This window comes from Balaenoptera borealis, assembly GCF_965194805.1.
Source record: "Balaenoptera borealis genome assembly, chromosome: 17".
NCBI classification, from domain to species: Eukaryota; Metazoa; Chordata; class Mammalia; order Artiodactyla; family Balaenopteridae; genus Balaenoptera; species Balaenoptera borealis.
Window position 1 is genome coordinate 14,897,867 of NC_138876.1, and position 13,002 is coordinate 14,910,868.

The 13,002-nt window shown below is 41.3% G+C and overlaps 1 protein-coding gene across 17 annotated transcripts in view; it reads left to right on the top strand.

Annotated features, from left to right (window-relative positions):
* Positions 1-13,002, top strand: part of MTSS1 (MTSS I-BAR domain containing 1) — a 164,944-nt gene that overhangs the window by 24,968 nt on the left and 126,974 nt on the right. For 16 of the 17 annotated variants that reach the window (XM_082363075.1, XM_082363079.1, XM_082363076.1 and 13 more), the window contains one exon: positions 1,029-1,102. The exons of the other annotated variant lie outside the window; for it this stretch is intronic. In XM_082363075.1, coding sequence (XP_082219201.1) covers positions 1,029-1,102 — 74 coding nt within the window. The remainder of the gene's footprint in view (positions 1-1,028; positions 1,103-13,002) is intronic. 17 annotated transcript variants of the gene reach the window in all.

Here is a 13,002-nt window from a genome sequence, read left to right on the forward strand (position 1 = left end):
TTTCCTACTCTAAAATCACTTTCACCTATACCATGTCTGAAAATTCACAACATGAAAGAAATGTTATAAATTTTCTTTGTAATTGACTCATTCTTAAAGTGATTCTCTATAGTATGGATTTCTAATTAGTTTTCAAAGTACACATTGAAGTGAGATAATTTTGTAGGTACTCATTAAGCAAGAATTCCTAAAAAATTAATAGGTAGTTTTTTCTTTTAGTCATTTAGTAATTTTTTGTGTGTCTATTTTGAAGTCTGTTGGAACCATGAATTGAAGTTTATTTCTAGTATGCAAGTAGGTTTAATTTTTACCTAATTTTGTAAGTTATGTGTAAGGAAAGGGACATTGAAAAATGCCAGTCTGGTTTTTTTTTCCTACTGGCTTCCTATGGCAAGTACTGGATATGCCTTATTCATTTTATATATATATATATTCCACCTTATTTAGCAGAAAACTATCTTTTTATTGCCTAAAGATCCTTATTCTATTTTCCGTGCAATATACAATTGCTGTATACTTGTAAGTATGCAAAGTTTATCATAGTGCAGTCTCTTGTGAATTATCTTCATCTTTTGTCCTTTATACTTTGTCATTTCTTTTGGCTGGGGTTTGGACTATGGAATTTACATTAAGAAGAGAGATGTGTGAAAGGACAATAAAATTTAGATTTGGCAACGTCAAAAAAAAAATTTGTTCTTTTAGGCAGAAACACCTTTTTCCTCATTGGTGAAATTTTAACCTGGTGATAATTTATACTGTCAGGTGGAATGGGGTGGGAAGAATTGCTAGCATTTATTGACTAGCGCTGCATGAGCTGGACGTTATCGGGGGAGAGTGCTAATATGAGAAGGAGAAAGTTTTCTTAAGAATAAAGTGGGTCCACAAAGCCAATGGTTGTCCGTGTCCAGTCGGGTTGTCTCTCCTGGAGGGTTACTTTCAGTCCTCAGCAGCGGTTGCAGCCCTTTTGCTGTCATGCATCTGCTAGTGTGAGACATTCCTCATGCTTTTGTTTTCTGTTTGCATCTTAGGACAACAGTAGTAGCAGCAGCTGCCTTCTTGGATGCCTTTCAGAAAGTGGCTGACATGGCCACCAACACACGTGGTAAGCAGGTGGAGGGATGGCTCCCAGCGTTGACGGCGCTCAGTGTGTGGGCTCTTACCCTTGGGCGCTTTACAAGAATATAGAGCTTAAGTTATCAGAGCTTAGCTGACTCATATTTAAAAATATATAGATTTTTTAACTCTGTGGGATTCCACATTGTAGAAGCTGCAAATCGTTCTCTAGATAATAAAGTGCATGAGAAGAGTGAAAAATAAATGAAAGGAACCACTGTTTATGCCTGAGATGGCTTGTTGTGTTTTTAAATTAATTAATCAATCAATCAATTAATTAATTGGCTGCCTTGGGTCTTCATCACTGCACGCGGGCTTTCTCTAGTTGCGGCAAGTAGGGGCTACTCTTCGTTGCGTTGCATGGGCTTCTCATTGCGGTGGCTTCTCTTGTTGCAGAGCACAGGCTGTAGGTGCGTGGGCTCAGTAGTTGTGGCTCGAGGGCTCTAGAGCACAGTCTCAGTAGTTGTGGCACACGGGCTTAGTTGCTCCGTGCCATGTGGGGTCTTCCCGGACTAGGGGTCGAACCCATGTCCGCTGCATTGGCAGGCGGATTCTTAATCACTGCGCCACTGGAGAAGTCCTGGCTTGATGTGTTTTTGTGATCGCTTTTAACGATGTGCTGCTTGTAGAGTCCTGAGCTGTGTGTTTGGTTGCAATTTGTTTTTCCCTCTCATGTGTCATCTTAAGATTTTCCTCAATCCCTTGTGGAATGAGAAGCAGTGAGAATGATGGGTTAGACCATTTTTTCTAGGTTCCCATAAAACGAGGAAACCTATTATAAGTAGCATCCTACTGTGTTGTGTCTGTTTATGTGTCTCCCACATTTGACTGCAAACCCCTCCAGGTATAGACTAGACGGTGACGTGTGCATGTCTGAACCCTCCGAAAACATAGTACCTGAAACACAGTAAGTGTTTAAAGTATGTTTATTAAATCAATGAACAAAGGGAACTCTTTTGAAAATTTGTAATGGTTTTTCAGTGACTGTGAATCGTAGAAAAGAATATTCATAACGTGAAAGGTGTAGAGAAGAAAGTAAATCTGTCTGTATCCAGCACCATCATTAGAATTATGACATTACCCATAACCTAGAGACCCCCCCATTCAAAGGGGGTGCTTTCCTTTTCATTCTCAGAGAATCTCTCCTGCCTCTTTTTTTGCCTTCTTTCTGGGTCTGCTTGTGCACTGACGGCTATATGCCTGTTCTTGTCATTGTCTTGGTGACATGGGAAAATGTGGGTGTTGGAGGTCAGTGTTGGGGGGATTGCTCCCAGTCACACAAGAGTTAAGCTTATCTGAAGCCCATGATGGGTATGTACCTCCAGTGGGTTTCAGTATGTACCCATTTACCACAGATGCTTAATTAAATATTCAAATGAATTTTCAGTGAGGACTCTTCTCATTTAAGATGCTTGAAAACTGCTGATATTTCAGGCAGTGTCATGGGACCACAAAAATCAGTATATTACTCTACATGTCGTGGAGGAGCTTGTAGTGGCAGAGGGGCAGGGGGGATGCTATGTGCAAATGAAGAATTTCAGTGTAGAAATAATATGTTTGGTATGGTAATAGTGGTAGAACAGAGTGCTGGGAGAGTATGGAAATGTGAGCAATTAGCTCAGGGAGTCGAGGAAATTCTCCCAGGAGAGGTAGTGTTTCTCCTCATTCCCAAGATGCCAACGGTGTTTCAGAAGGTTCCCTAGGAGAATGTGATGGAGACATCAGAGCATTGGCTTCTTCATGTGGTTTGTCAGCTTGACATGGGTCTTACCCAGTATCTTTTTCTAAGCCTCCTAAAAATTTTTTTACGTAACACGTATGTGTGTGTTATGGAACCTTTAGAATATACAAGTATAAAGAGGAATACAATGGTCATGCCAGTTGCACTGCTGTTAGTGTTATTGGGTCGGTTTTATCATATTTTCTTCGACCGCAGCAGGATCTGGAATTGGACTCATCAGTCATATGGATGTCTTTCTAGAATAGCCAGCAGAGTGTGTCTTTCTTAAAAGAGTTGCTCCATTATTTTAAAGAACTTACGTATCTGGTGTTGCATTTTTGAGGCTCTGTGGTTCGTTAGTTTATATTTTAATGTTTAATTACTGGATGGGCCCTAAAGGATGGAATAGAGATGTATCCCCTGATTGTCCATAATTTCCTGCAGTGGGAACCTGGGTTTTTGCAGACGCCGTTCCTGAGAGTGGTTCTTGGTGGGAAATTGAAGGGCCTGCAAGTTCTCATGGTTGAAGGGAGGAAAAACAATTATTTGTGGGAAAAGAAACCAAAGTAGCCTCTCTGTGGTGCTGGTGGAGGTAGAGAAGGAGTTTGGAGGTGATGTCGTTGACAAATGACAAATAATGTCACAGGGAACAAGATCGCTGCTTTGAGATTATATATATATATATATTTGTTTTTAATTAATTAATTTAATTTATTTTATTTTTGGCTGCGTTGGGTCTTCGTTGCTGTGCTTGAGCTTTCTCTAGTTGCGGCGAGCGGGGGCTACTCTTCGCTGCGGTGCACGGGCTTCTCATTGCAGTGGCTTCTCTTGTTGCAGAGCATGGGCTCTAGGCGCGCGGGCTTCAGTAGTTTGGCATGCGGGCTCAGTAGTTGTGGGTCGTGGGCTCTAGAGTGCAGGCTCAGTAGTTGTGGCGCATGGGCTTAGTTGCTCTGAGGCATGTGGGATCTTCCCAGACCAGGGCTCAAACCCGTGTTCCCTGCCTTGGCAGGCGGATTCTTAACCACTGCGCCACTAAGGAAGCCCCCGGCTTTGATATATTTTTAAACCATTTGATGTTAGGTCACTTTTAGCAATACCAGAATACTTTACATCTCGATGTCTAAAATCCATATGCACTGGGAGGAAATAACTTTATTGAATATGGGAGTGTGACAACTCACACGACCTAAAAAATGTATGGTTGATACAAAAAAGGTATATTTTATGGAGACGATAAGAGAGAAACTTGAATGCACATCTTATGTTCAATAAGCATCAAATTAGTTGTATTAAGTTAATTTTTACTTAACAATTGAAAAATATAGAACATGCTCTTTAGTTTAAAAAAAAGTCTTGTAACGAAGTATATAAAGTAAAATCTACCCCTCTCAGTACCCTTTGCAGAGATTGGGCTTAGTGTCTTTTATAGACTTTTTTGCATACTTAAACACATATGGGAGAAAAATTAGTCGTAGAACAATATGTAGGTTGATATATGGAATAAAATATATTCATAAGATCTTTTTCAAAAGGTAACCTATAAGAAACATTGTTCCCGTGCTTTTACTCCACAGTATAATTATCTTTCTATGTCAGTACCTAGAGATCTACCTCATTGGTTCTAGCAGCCAAATGGAATTTCACTGTCTGGATGTAGCACGATTTAATCATTTTTCTTTTGAGGAATATTTAGATTATCTCCACTTATGTACTGTTACAAGCTACGCTGCAGTTAATGTCCATGTATACATCCTTTTGGAGATCTGTGGGTAATCTCTTTTTAGTGGTGTATGCACCTCCAAGGAAATGAAGACTGTTAAAAAAAAAAAAAAAAAAAGCTTCAATCTGTTTTGGTCAGCAGCAAATATATTTGGGCTTGTGGTCATTATAGGCTGTAACTCTGATGCAGTTTGAAGTTTGATATCTACCCTCTGTGGAAAGTCCAGTCTCTTGCTTAGAGCCTTTAGATATCATTTTTTTGAGTCTTTCTTGCTGGAAAGATGAGAAGGGAATAGCAGTTATTCTTTTTTTTTTTTTAATTAATTAATTAATTAATTTTATTTATGGCTGTGTTGGGTCTTCGTTTCTGTGCGAGGGCTTTCTCTAGTTGCGGCAAGTGGGGGCCACTCTTCATCGGGGTGCGCGGGCCTCTCACTATCGCGGCCTCTCTTGTTGCGGAGCACAGGCTCCAGACGCGCAGGCTCAGTAGTTGTGGCTCACGGGCCTAGTTGCTTCGTGGCATGTGGGATCTTCCCAGATCAGGGCTCGAACCCATGTCCCCTGCATTGGCAGGCAGATTCTCAACCACTGCGCCACCAGGGAAGCCCAGCAGTTATTCTTAAATGCGTCTCTTTTGGGCTAGTATCCAGAATCTCAAGCTAGCAGGTCTCTGGTTTCCAAAATATTAGCATTCCATATTGTTTCCCAAAGGGAATGGCTCTGAAAGGTCTTTGTCCTTTTTAGCAAATATTTTCCTGTAGCTATGAATATAATTTATTTAGGAAAATCTTCTAAAGCTAGGCATTATTAGAACAAAATCAATCTAGTCATATAACTATTAAGTAGAACGTGGAAATACATTAGAACTCTGTTTTATTCATTTTTTTAATGAAAGAGTGTAAGTCGCTATTATAATGTACATGTTTAGGTGAATAATTAAACCATAATGAAATTTAAGAGTTAATCAACACCATAATACATACAGTTCCATATTTTTTTGATGTTTGCACTCTGGAATGAATGTACAACTTGTGTTCAGTGTGAAAGTACACCTGTTTCTGTGTTATTGGCCGCAAAGAATTAGTGTCTCGGCATTTGTTGTACAAAGGATGCCTGACTTTTGTGAGGCAGGGTCTCCATTTTCTTCGTGTCCGTGATGGACCAGCACACGGGCTGTCATAGGAGTTGTTGAACTGACTGGTGTGCAGTTGTCTGGGTTGCTTAAAAAAAGAAAAGGAAAAGAACAAAGGTGGGGGGAGGCTTCTCAACCCTCGGTGGCTGGTGTTGGGGAGTAGCATTCCTACACCTGTAAGCATACAACCTGGTGCCCCCCTTTCACTGGAAGGCAGGGGCACGTCTTAGTCAGCACTGGCCCTTCGTGGCCCTTGCATCATTTGCTTGTGTCAGCTAGGGCCTTTGAGAGCATAATGCTGTGTGACTTTCATTTTTGGCTGCCTCCGTGTGCCTCTGTAATTACTTTGTAGCTTTGAAAAACCATCTCCGGGATGTTGAGATGATAATTACACCAAACCCAGAGTGAGGAGTTTAAGATTCTAAGAAGGAAGGAAATGGATCCCCGGCCGACTAGATCATCTCTAATCACCTTTATTGAATACGTAACACGGGCTGGGCTCTGTCCTTCGTGCTTTACATGGATTGAGTCTTTTCATTCTCGAAACAGCGCTGTGAGGTCAGTGCTTATGACGTCCATTCTAGATGATGAAATCTGGCCGAAGAGAGCTTATCTAAACCGACCAAGGTCACTTGGCTTGGAAGTGGGGAGACTGAAGCCTGGCCCAAAGTCTAGATTTTAACCATTAAATTATGATTCCTCATTTAAGGTGCTCCTGGATTTAGTATAAACTTAAGTTTGCTTTTAAAGTTACTTGATCCTGAATGCATTAAAAAAAAAACAAAAACAAAACCAACCTATGTAGCACCTTGGAGTAATGAATAGATTGGGAGCCGGGATACCTGGGTTTGTCTTCTGCTTGGCCAGCTATGTGACCCTGAATAATTTTGTTTCACTTCTCCGGGCTTTGATTTCCCCACTTGTAAAAGGGGTTTTCCCAGGATCTAGTAGGGTCCTAGATGATCGCAGGTAACCTTTTTCAGCTCTGATATTCTACGATTTAAAATCTCCTTTTGGCCCTATTAAATCTTAAAATACGAATGAAGTTGGACAGTCTAAAATTTCTCTTTCTATATTATCTTTAGAGTTTCCAATTTTCGCTTTGGGGACAAAGGGAGCGGAAGGAAGCAGAGTTAAGCAGAGGATAAAGGAGAGGGAAGGTTAGGCGAGAAATACGGTTAGAAGAGACCCGCAGTGTGTGTGCGTGAGGAGGGCAGGCGGAAGCTGGAACTTTCACAACAGCCAGCGAGGTCCAGACGGTCAGAGGTGGACTTTAATCAGTGAGCCTGGATTGCCGACGTTCCCTGAACTGATGAAGACAGTCTCCACAGCTTAACACTGAATGGCACAGTCGTGGTGCTTAAAAATACATTGTGTTTTTAGTGTAAAGTTTGTTAAATGCCACGCTCTCCTCATCTCGCTGCGTGGATCCTATCGCTTAGGAGGCTTGTTTTAAAGTACAGATTTCAGAGCCCTGCCTTATACCTGTGGTTACTGATTAACTGGGGGGGTGGAGTGGGGTGGCGCTTAGGAATCTCAGATTTTTTAAGGCTTCCCAGGAGAATAAGGCCTCTTGCCATCTTGCTGTCACCCACCTGTCCAATGACATCTCTACCCACGGCCGGCAGTTCCACCCACAAAAAAATGCTCTCTGCTCCCTGAATCCCTTAAAACCGTTGATCCCTTTCTTCTTGCACGTGTGCATTCCAGACCTGGAGTGCCCTTCCCAGCCCACCCCCTCTCTGCCCCCTTTAGATGCTTGAGGATCTTCGGCTTGTCTTCCTAAAGCCAGTTTGAGAGTCACATCACCTGTGAACCTTTTGTCCCCACCGCTCCCACTCCTCTGTCCCCAGGGTAAATTGGGTCTCAGGCCTGAGGCCTCTGTAGCACCTTCTCCCGCTACAGTGTTGACCTCCCTGTGTGGTCACCATCTTCCCCACTAGACTCAACTGCCTCCAGGGCAGGGCCTGCATCCTGCTTCTCTCTGAGGAACCCAGGTTCCCAAATGCTGGTAAGTATCTGGCATTTAGCAGGGGGCAGACAGTGTTTGCAAGCAGCCCTTGGAGGATCCAGGTGAAGAAGGCTGTCATCTCTGGGGGCAGGAGGCTGGTGAGATGGGGTCTTTGGCCAAATTCCACTTGGGAGTTCAGAATTTGAATCTTGGGACCCTTCTCTGAGGTTGAGTCTCAGGACTGAGTGAGTTTGTATTTCATTGTAGCCAAAGAGGGCCCAGCAAATCCATGATGGGGGTCCCAGGAAGGGAACAGGTAGGTGAAAGGCAGCTACCTGCTCTTGGCTGGGGTGGGGGAAAAGGGGGAATCTTCCCTTTTAGGGGAGGAGGCGACAGGAAGCTTGTTTTCAAGAGGCAGCCAGACTGGTTTTGTTTGCCCCCAAGTTTTACTTTAACCAGGTTGTTTAATTGAAACTTCACTGGCCCTTAACTTCTGGGTTGACTTCGGTGTTTGAGACTTGAACTTTCTTTCATGTAATTAAGTCATGATTTCTACCTAGGAAGCTACTCAGCCACAAACTGAGAAAAATAAATAAAATAAAATAAGAAAGGTCATAAGAAAAACTTTTTTGCAGGCATGGAACTGCATATTCTTTGAAGATGACCTTAAAGAAACATGGACACTTTCATTCACTTAATTAAAAATAAAAAGGCATAAAACTGCAATCCGCTAATCTATAGATGTGGCGATAGTTCACTAAACTGGTTTTGTACTCGGATGGCCCAGTTCAGGTTCCTTAGTTATTGTCCTTAGGATTCTTAAAGGAGGAGAGACCTTATGAGTATTTGAGAAACAGCTCAATTGTAATTTTTCTTTAAGAGCCAAGCTTATTGTTGTTAAAGATTCAAGGATAGTGTATTAATTTTTCTGATGATCTTATTCCAACTGAGGCTTTATAGGTAATGGGGAGCAAAAGGAATCTAGCAGAATGCATGTGGAGCCTCAAAGTTTTATGGAAACCTGCTGGTGTTAATCTTACTTAGAGTCTGTATATGGTTGCCATAGGGCCAAGCTCTGATTTTCTGGAGGCTTAGCACATTATAGGTGCCCAGGAAGCAGTTGCTGATTTGTTAAATAAAAATTGATAAAGTGAAGTACTTCATATCTTGCTTGCATAGTGGATGGACCAGCAGCTGGTTTCTCTAATGTTTTAAAACATGAATCTAGGCAGGCTGTATTGACAATGACTCTCTATTGCCTTTCATTTTTGGGGTTTTGAATTTGACCTCTTGACTTTGATTCACATGAATTATTCTGAGGAAGCCCGAAGCCAATTTTGCCCTGCTGATAGTTACTTCTTTTTTTTTTTTTTAATTTATTTATTTTTAATTTTTATTTATTTTTCGGCTGCATTGGGTCTTTGTTACTGCACGCTGGCTTTCTCTAGTTGCAGCAAGCGGGGGCTGCTCTTCGTTGTGGTGCGCAGGCTTCTCATTGCGGTGGCTTCTCTTGTCGCGGAGCACGGGCTCTATGTGTGCAGGCTTCAGTAGTTGTGGCTTGTGGGCTCTAGAGCGCAGCCTCAGTAGTTGCGGCTCATGGGCTTAGTTGCTCCCCGGACCAGGGCTCGAACCTGTGTCCCCTGCATTGGCAGGCGGGTTCTTAACCACTGTGCCACCAGAGAAGCCCGGTAGTTACATCTTGAAAATTCTCATTGCTGTATTGTAGGTGGGTGTGGGGAGTAAGTAAGAGCAAAGCTATGAAAAATAACATTTTAGTTGATTAAAGCGGGAAATTGGATTAGCCAAGACAAAGCTACCTTTTCTCCCATGTTTCTTGTTTGTTTCCTTTTAATTGCGTTGCTTTTTGCCAGGGCTTAACACATCCTGCGTGTGCCATGGTGAGTGACCCCAATGCGGTCCTGGCCTCATGGAGCTTTTGGGCTGGGCCAGGGCTGTTCTCTGTGATAGAATTTTCTGTGGTGATGGAAATGTTATGCGTTTTTGCTGTCCAGTATGGTAGCCACCAGCTACCTGAGATTATCAAGCACTTAAAAGGGGGCTAGTGTAACTGAAGAACTGAATTTATAATTTTTAAATTTTAATTAGTTTTAATTTAAATAGCCACATATACCTAGTGGCTACCACATGACACAGCATGGATATAAGGAGTATAACAATTCCTACGAAGAAAGGCTAACAGTAAATGTACATATTTTATGAGTCATCTGATTTATTGTTTTATATCAGAAAGCTTTACTGTATACCTAGTATACAGTAAAGCTGAGAGCTTACTGTATACCTAGTAAAGAATGCAAAGAGGTGTTGTTTCTGAGGCACTGGGTCAGTGGGTGGTAGAAAGGTTTAGACAGGCATGTGGTGGTGGAGTGTTAGGTGGAGAGGTACATGTAAACAATAATAATTCCCAACAATAAATGCTTCCACCTTCTTTTTATAGCATGTCCGTTTTATCCGTTTCATGCATTCTCAGTGGATAAGATATCATTCCAAAGGGGGTGGAAATTGGTTCTTGAGCAGAGAAGGGGGTCTTACCCTTTTTATGTATCAGGTACAGATATGCATACAGTAATACGCAGACATACGTAGGTCTGTGGAATTAACATTTTATGAGGAGGGGGGTGATTAGGAAAAATGTGTCCAAAAAAGGCTCTTTATGGGAGCAGAAAAAATGGACAAGCTTGAGAAAACTGTTTTGTGATGAAGCCTAGCTTTTAAGAAAGGTCAGCCTTTTGCTTGTTGCCCCCTTCAAGGTGCATTAAAGGAATTTTCACGAACCTGAGGAGGGTGATTGCTGTTGACGTATCTCCTTTACTTGAAATATCTTGGCAAAATGAATCCGTATTACCAGATTCTGTGGTCAGAAAGTCACCTAGTGTTGAACAGTAAGTGGATTCAGAGGCATCCAAGACTGGGTTTCCTTCTCACGGTTGTGTATTCACCATTTGTAAATATTCTGAACCGTGATGAATGCAAAGAACAACTTTAACGCTGGGTTGTGTCAAACTGCCCTTTATTAATTGGGCTTTGTAGCTGTAATCCTTTTAATGAGGATATGTGTGTGTGTATGTCTGTCTATACACACACATATCTATACAAACAGTATCTGTAACAACATATATAACAACCTTTGTGTATAACATATATATACATGTGTGTGTGTATATATATATAAACATATACATATACATACATATATATATTAGCTGAAAGAACTGAAGCATCGGACTGGTCTTAGCAGATTCTTGCTTAGAATGACAGAGAGACAAATACTCTGTTCCAGGATTACTGGTTTCTTTGTAGAGCTCATCTTTGCTGAGGGCTATGGTGGGACCAAAACCTGGAATAGCTTTACTGTAGCCTTATTCACTTCCTTCAGCCCCTTAAGCCACTCCGAATGTGTGTATATATATGTGTATGTAATCTATGTTTATATTGAATACCTATGAGTTTCAATCTTATATGAAGTACAAAAAAACTTTTGTAAATTATTGCTATTTCTAATAATATGTAACCTAGCTAAAAACTGTACGCCTATTAAATATAGCTTCAAGATATAAAGTTTCCATCTCTTCTGAGATTTTGGAGCTATCGTTGACCTAGTAAGGGATGACATAAAAAGATATAATGCCTTTTAAAATGAGCTCATAAATGTGCATTCTGCTTTGGGTTTCATTATTTTGATGTTTTTCTACTCTGATAGACCTTGAGTCCTTTTAATTCATCAGCACAATACATTTAATCCTACATATTCTGCTTAGGATAAAACAACTTTTTAAAAATGGCCCTGTGAATGTGAGGTTTGTTTTATTACCATTTTCCATTTTTTAAAAACGTGATTATTTTTTGGTTTGCTTTATATGAAACTCAGACTTGGTGTTGAGTCTAGCACAGTAGGGAGACATGTGGATTTTAAACTTTTTTTTTTTTTTTTACAAAGCACACTATAGGTAAGGACTAGGAATAACAAAGGAATCCATATATTTATTGAGTATTTTAATTTAATAAATTTCTAAAAGAAAATCTTATTTTCTGTTTTTTTCCCCTCCTTTTTTGTGTTAAAGGAGTTAGGAGATGGGGACTTTGTATATTCAATTAATCTGATGGGCAAATTTGTATATTCCAGGAGATTTGGAATCATGAGCCAAGCATCACTGGTGCTGAAATGAAAATCCCTCGTTTCCAATCCTATCTTGATATTAAAAGTGATCCCTGACGATAGCATCGTTTCCCGCTCTACAAGTGGCTTATTATTGATCTCTGATTGGGTAGCAACAGTTGCCAGAGATGGGCTGTTTCCTTGTGGTTCCTTGTGTCCTGCGTAGATGGTATTTGGCTTTGCACTGCACCTTCCCGAAATGACCCTTGAACAGTTATTGTGCGTTAGCCTGAAGGGCACTAACCTGAGTCCCACTTTTACATACTTATGTTCTGGGTGTCCAGAGCAGGATGTCACTAGAATCCTAATATCCTCTACCAGGGAGAGTTAGGGATGTAAAAATCCCACCCCCAAGCCCTTGTGTCCAGTTAAGGCTCTTCCTCCCACTAACCAAGAGGAGCATTTGCTCCCGCTGAAGTCAGTAGTGTTTCTCTGGTTTGACTTAATTCAAGCAACGCCAGGGAAAATATGATGCGTGCTGTTCTGTTTAACCTCGGCAGCCTTAATAAACGCTGGTGAATTACATGGTGGTGGTGGTAGCAGTGGCAGTGGGGAGGAAGGTCCAAGCGTGGAGGGGATGTGTATTTTTATGGGTGACTGGGTTGGTCTGCGTGCAGCATGGTTATTTGTGTCATTAGGCAGTTTACATAATGAAGTGGTTTACTCAGCAGCTCCATCCTTCCAGCTGCCTGCAGGGCTGTCTGCACAAGCAGGGGGGACTCTCCCACCATCATCTGCCTCCCGCCCTCCTCCCCACCCTAGCTCTTTCCCTTTGCTTTTCGTTTTGGCGTAAAATAACTAATAGCCCTCCATCCCACCCCGCTGCCACACACGCAGACATACCAGAGTCACGTTTGGTAAAATATAATTTAGCATTAATGAAAAAGTGCAATTATTTGAATTCATACAGATGAGGCAATTTTTTTTTTTTTTAAACAATGCTTGCTTATGGAAGATCATTTGCCATAGAGTTGTGAACTTGGTTTGTTCTGCCTGCCTCAGATAAAAATAACCATTTGTAGTGTAAGCATGAACTTGAAGACACTAGAAGTTGTCAAACTAGTATTTTTCTAGGCTGAGTCTATTCTGCCTGATTGCATAGCTGCCTCCCCTCTGCTCTGATAATAAAGCCCCAGCCTGAAAACATGCACAAAATGTGAAAACTACTTTGAACTAAAAATTTCACCTTAGCT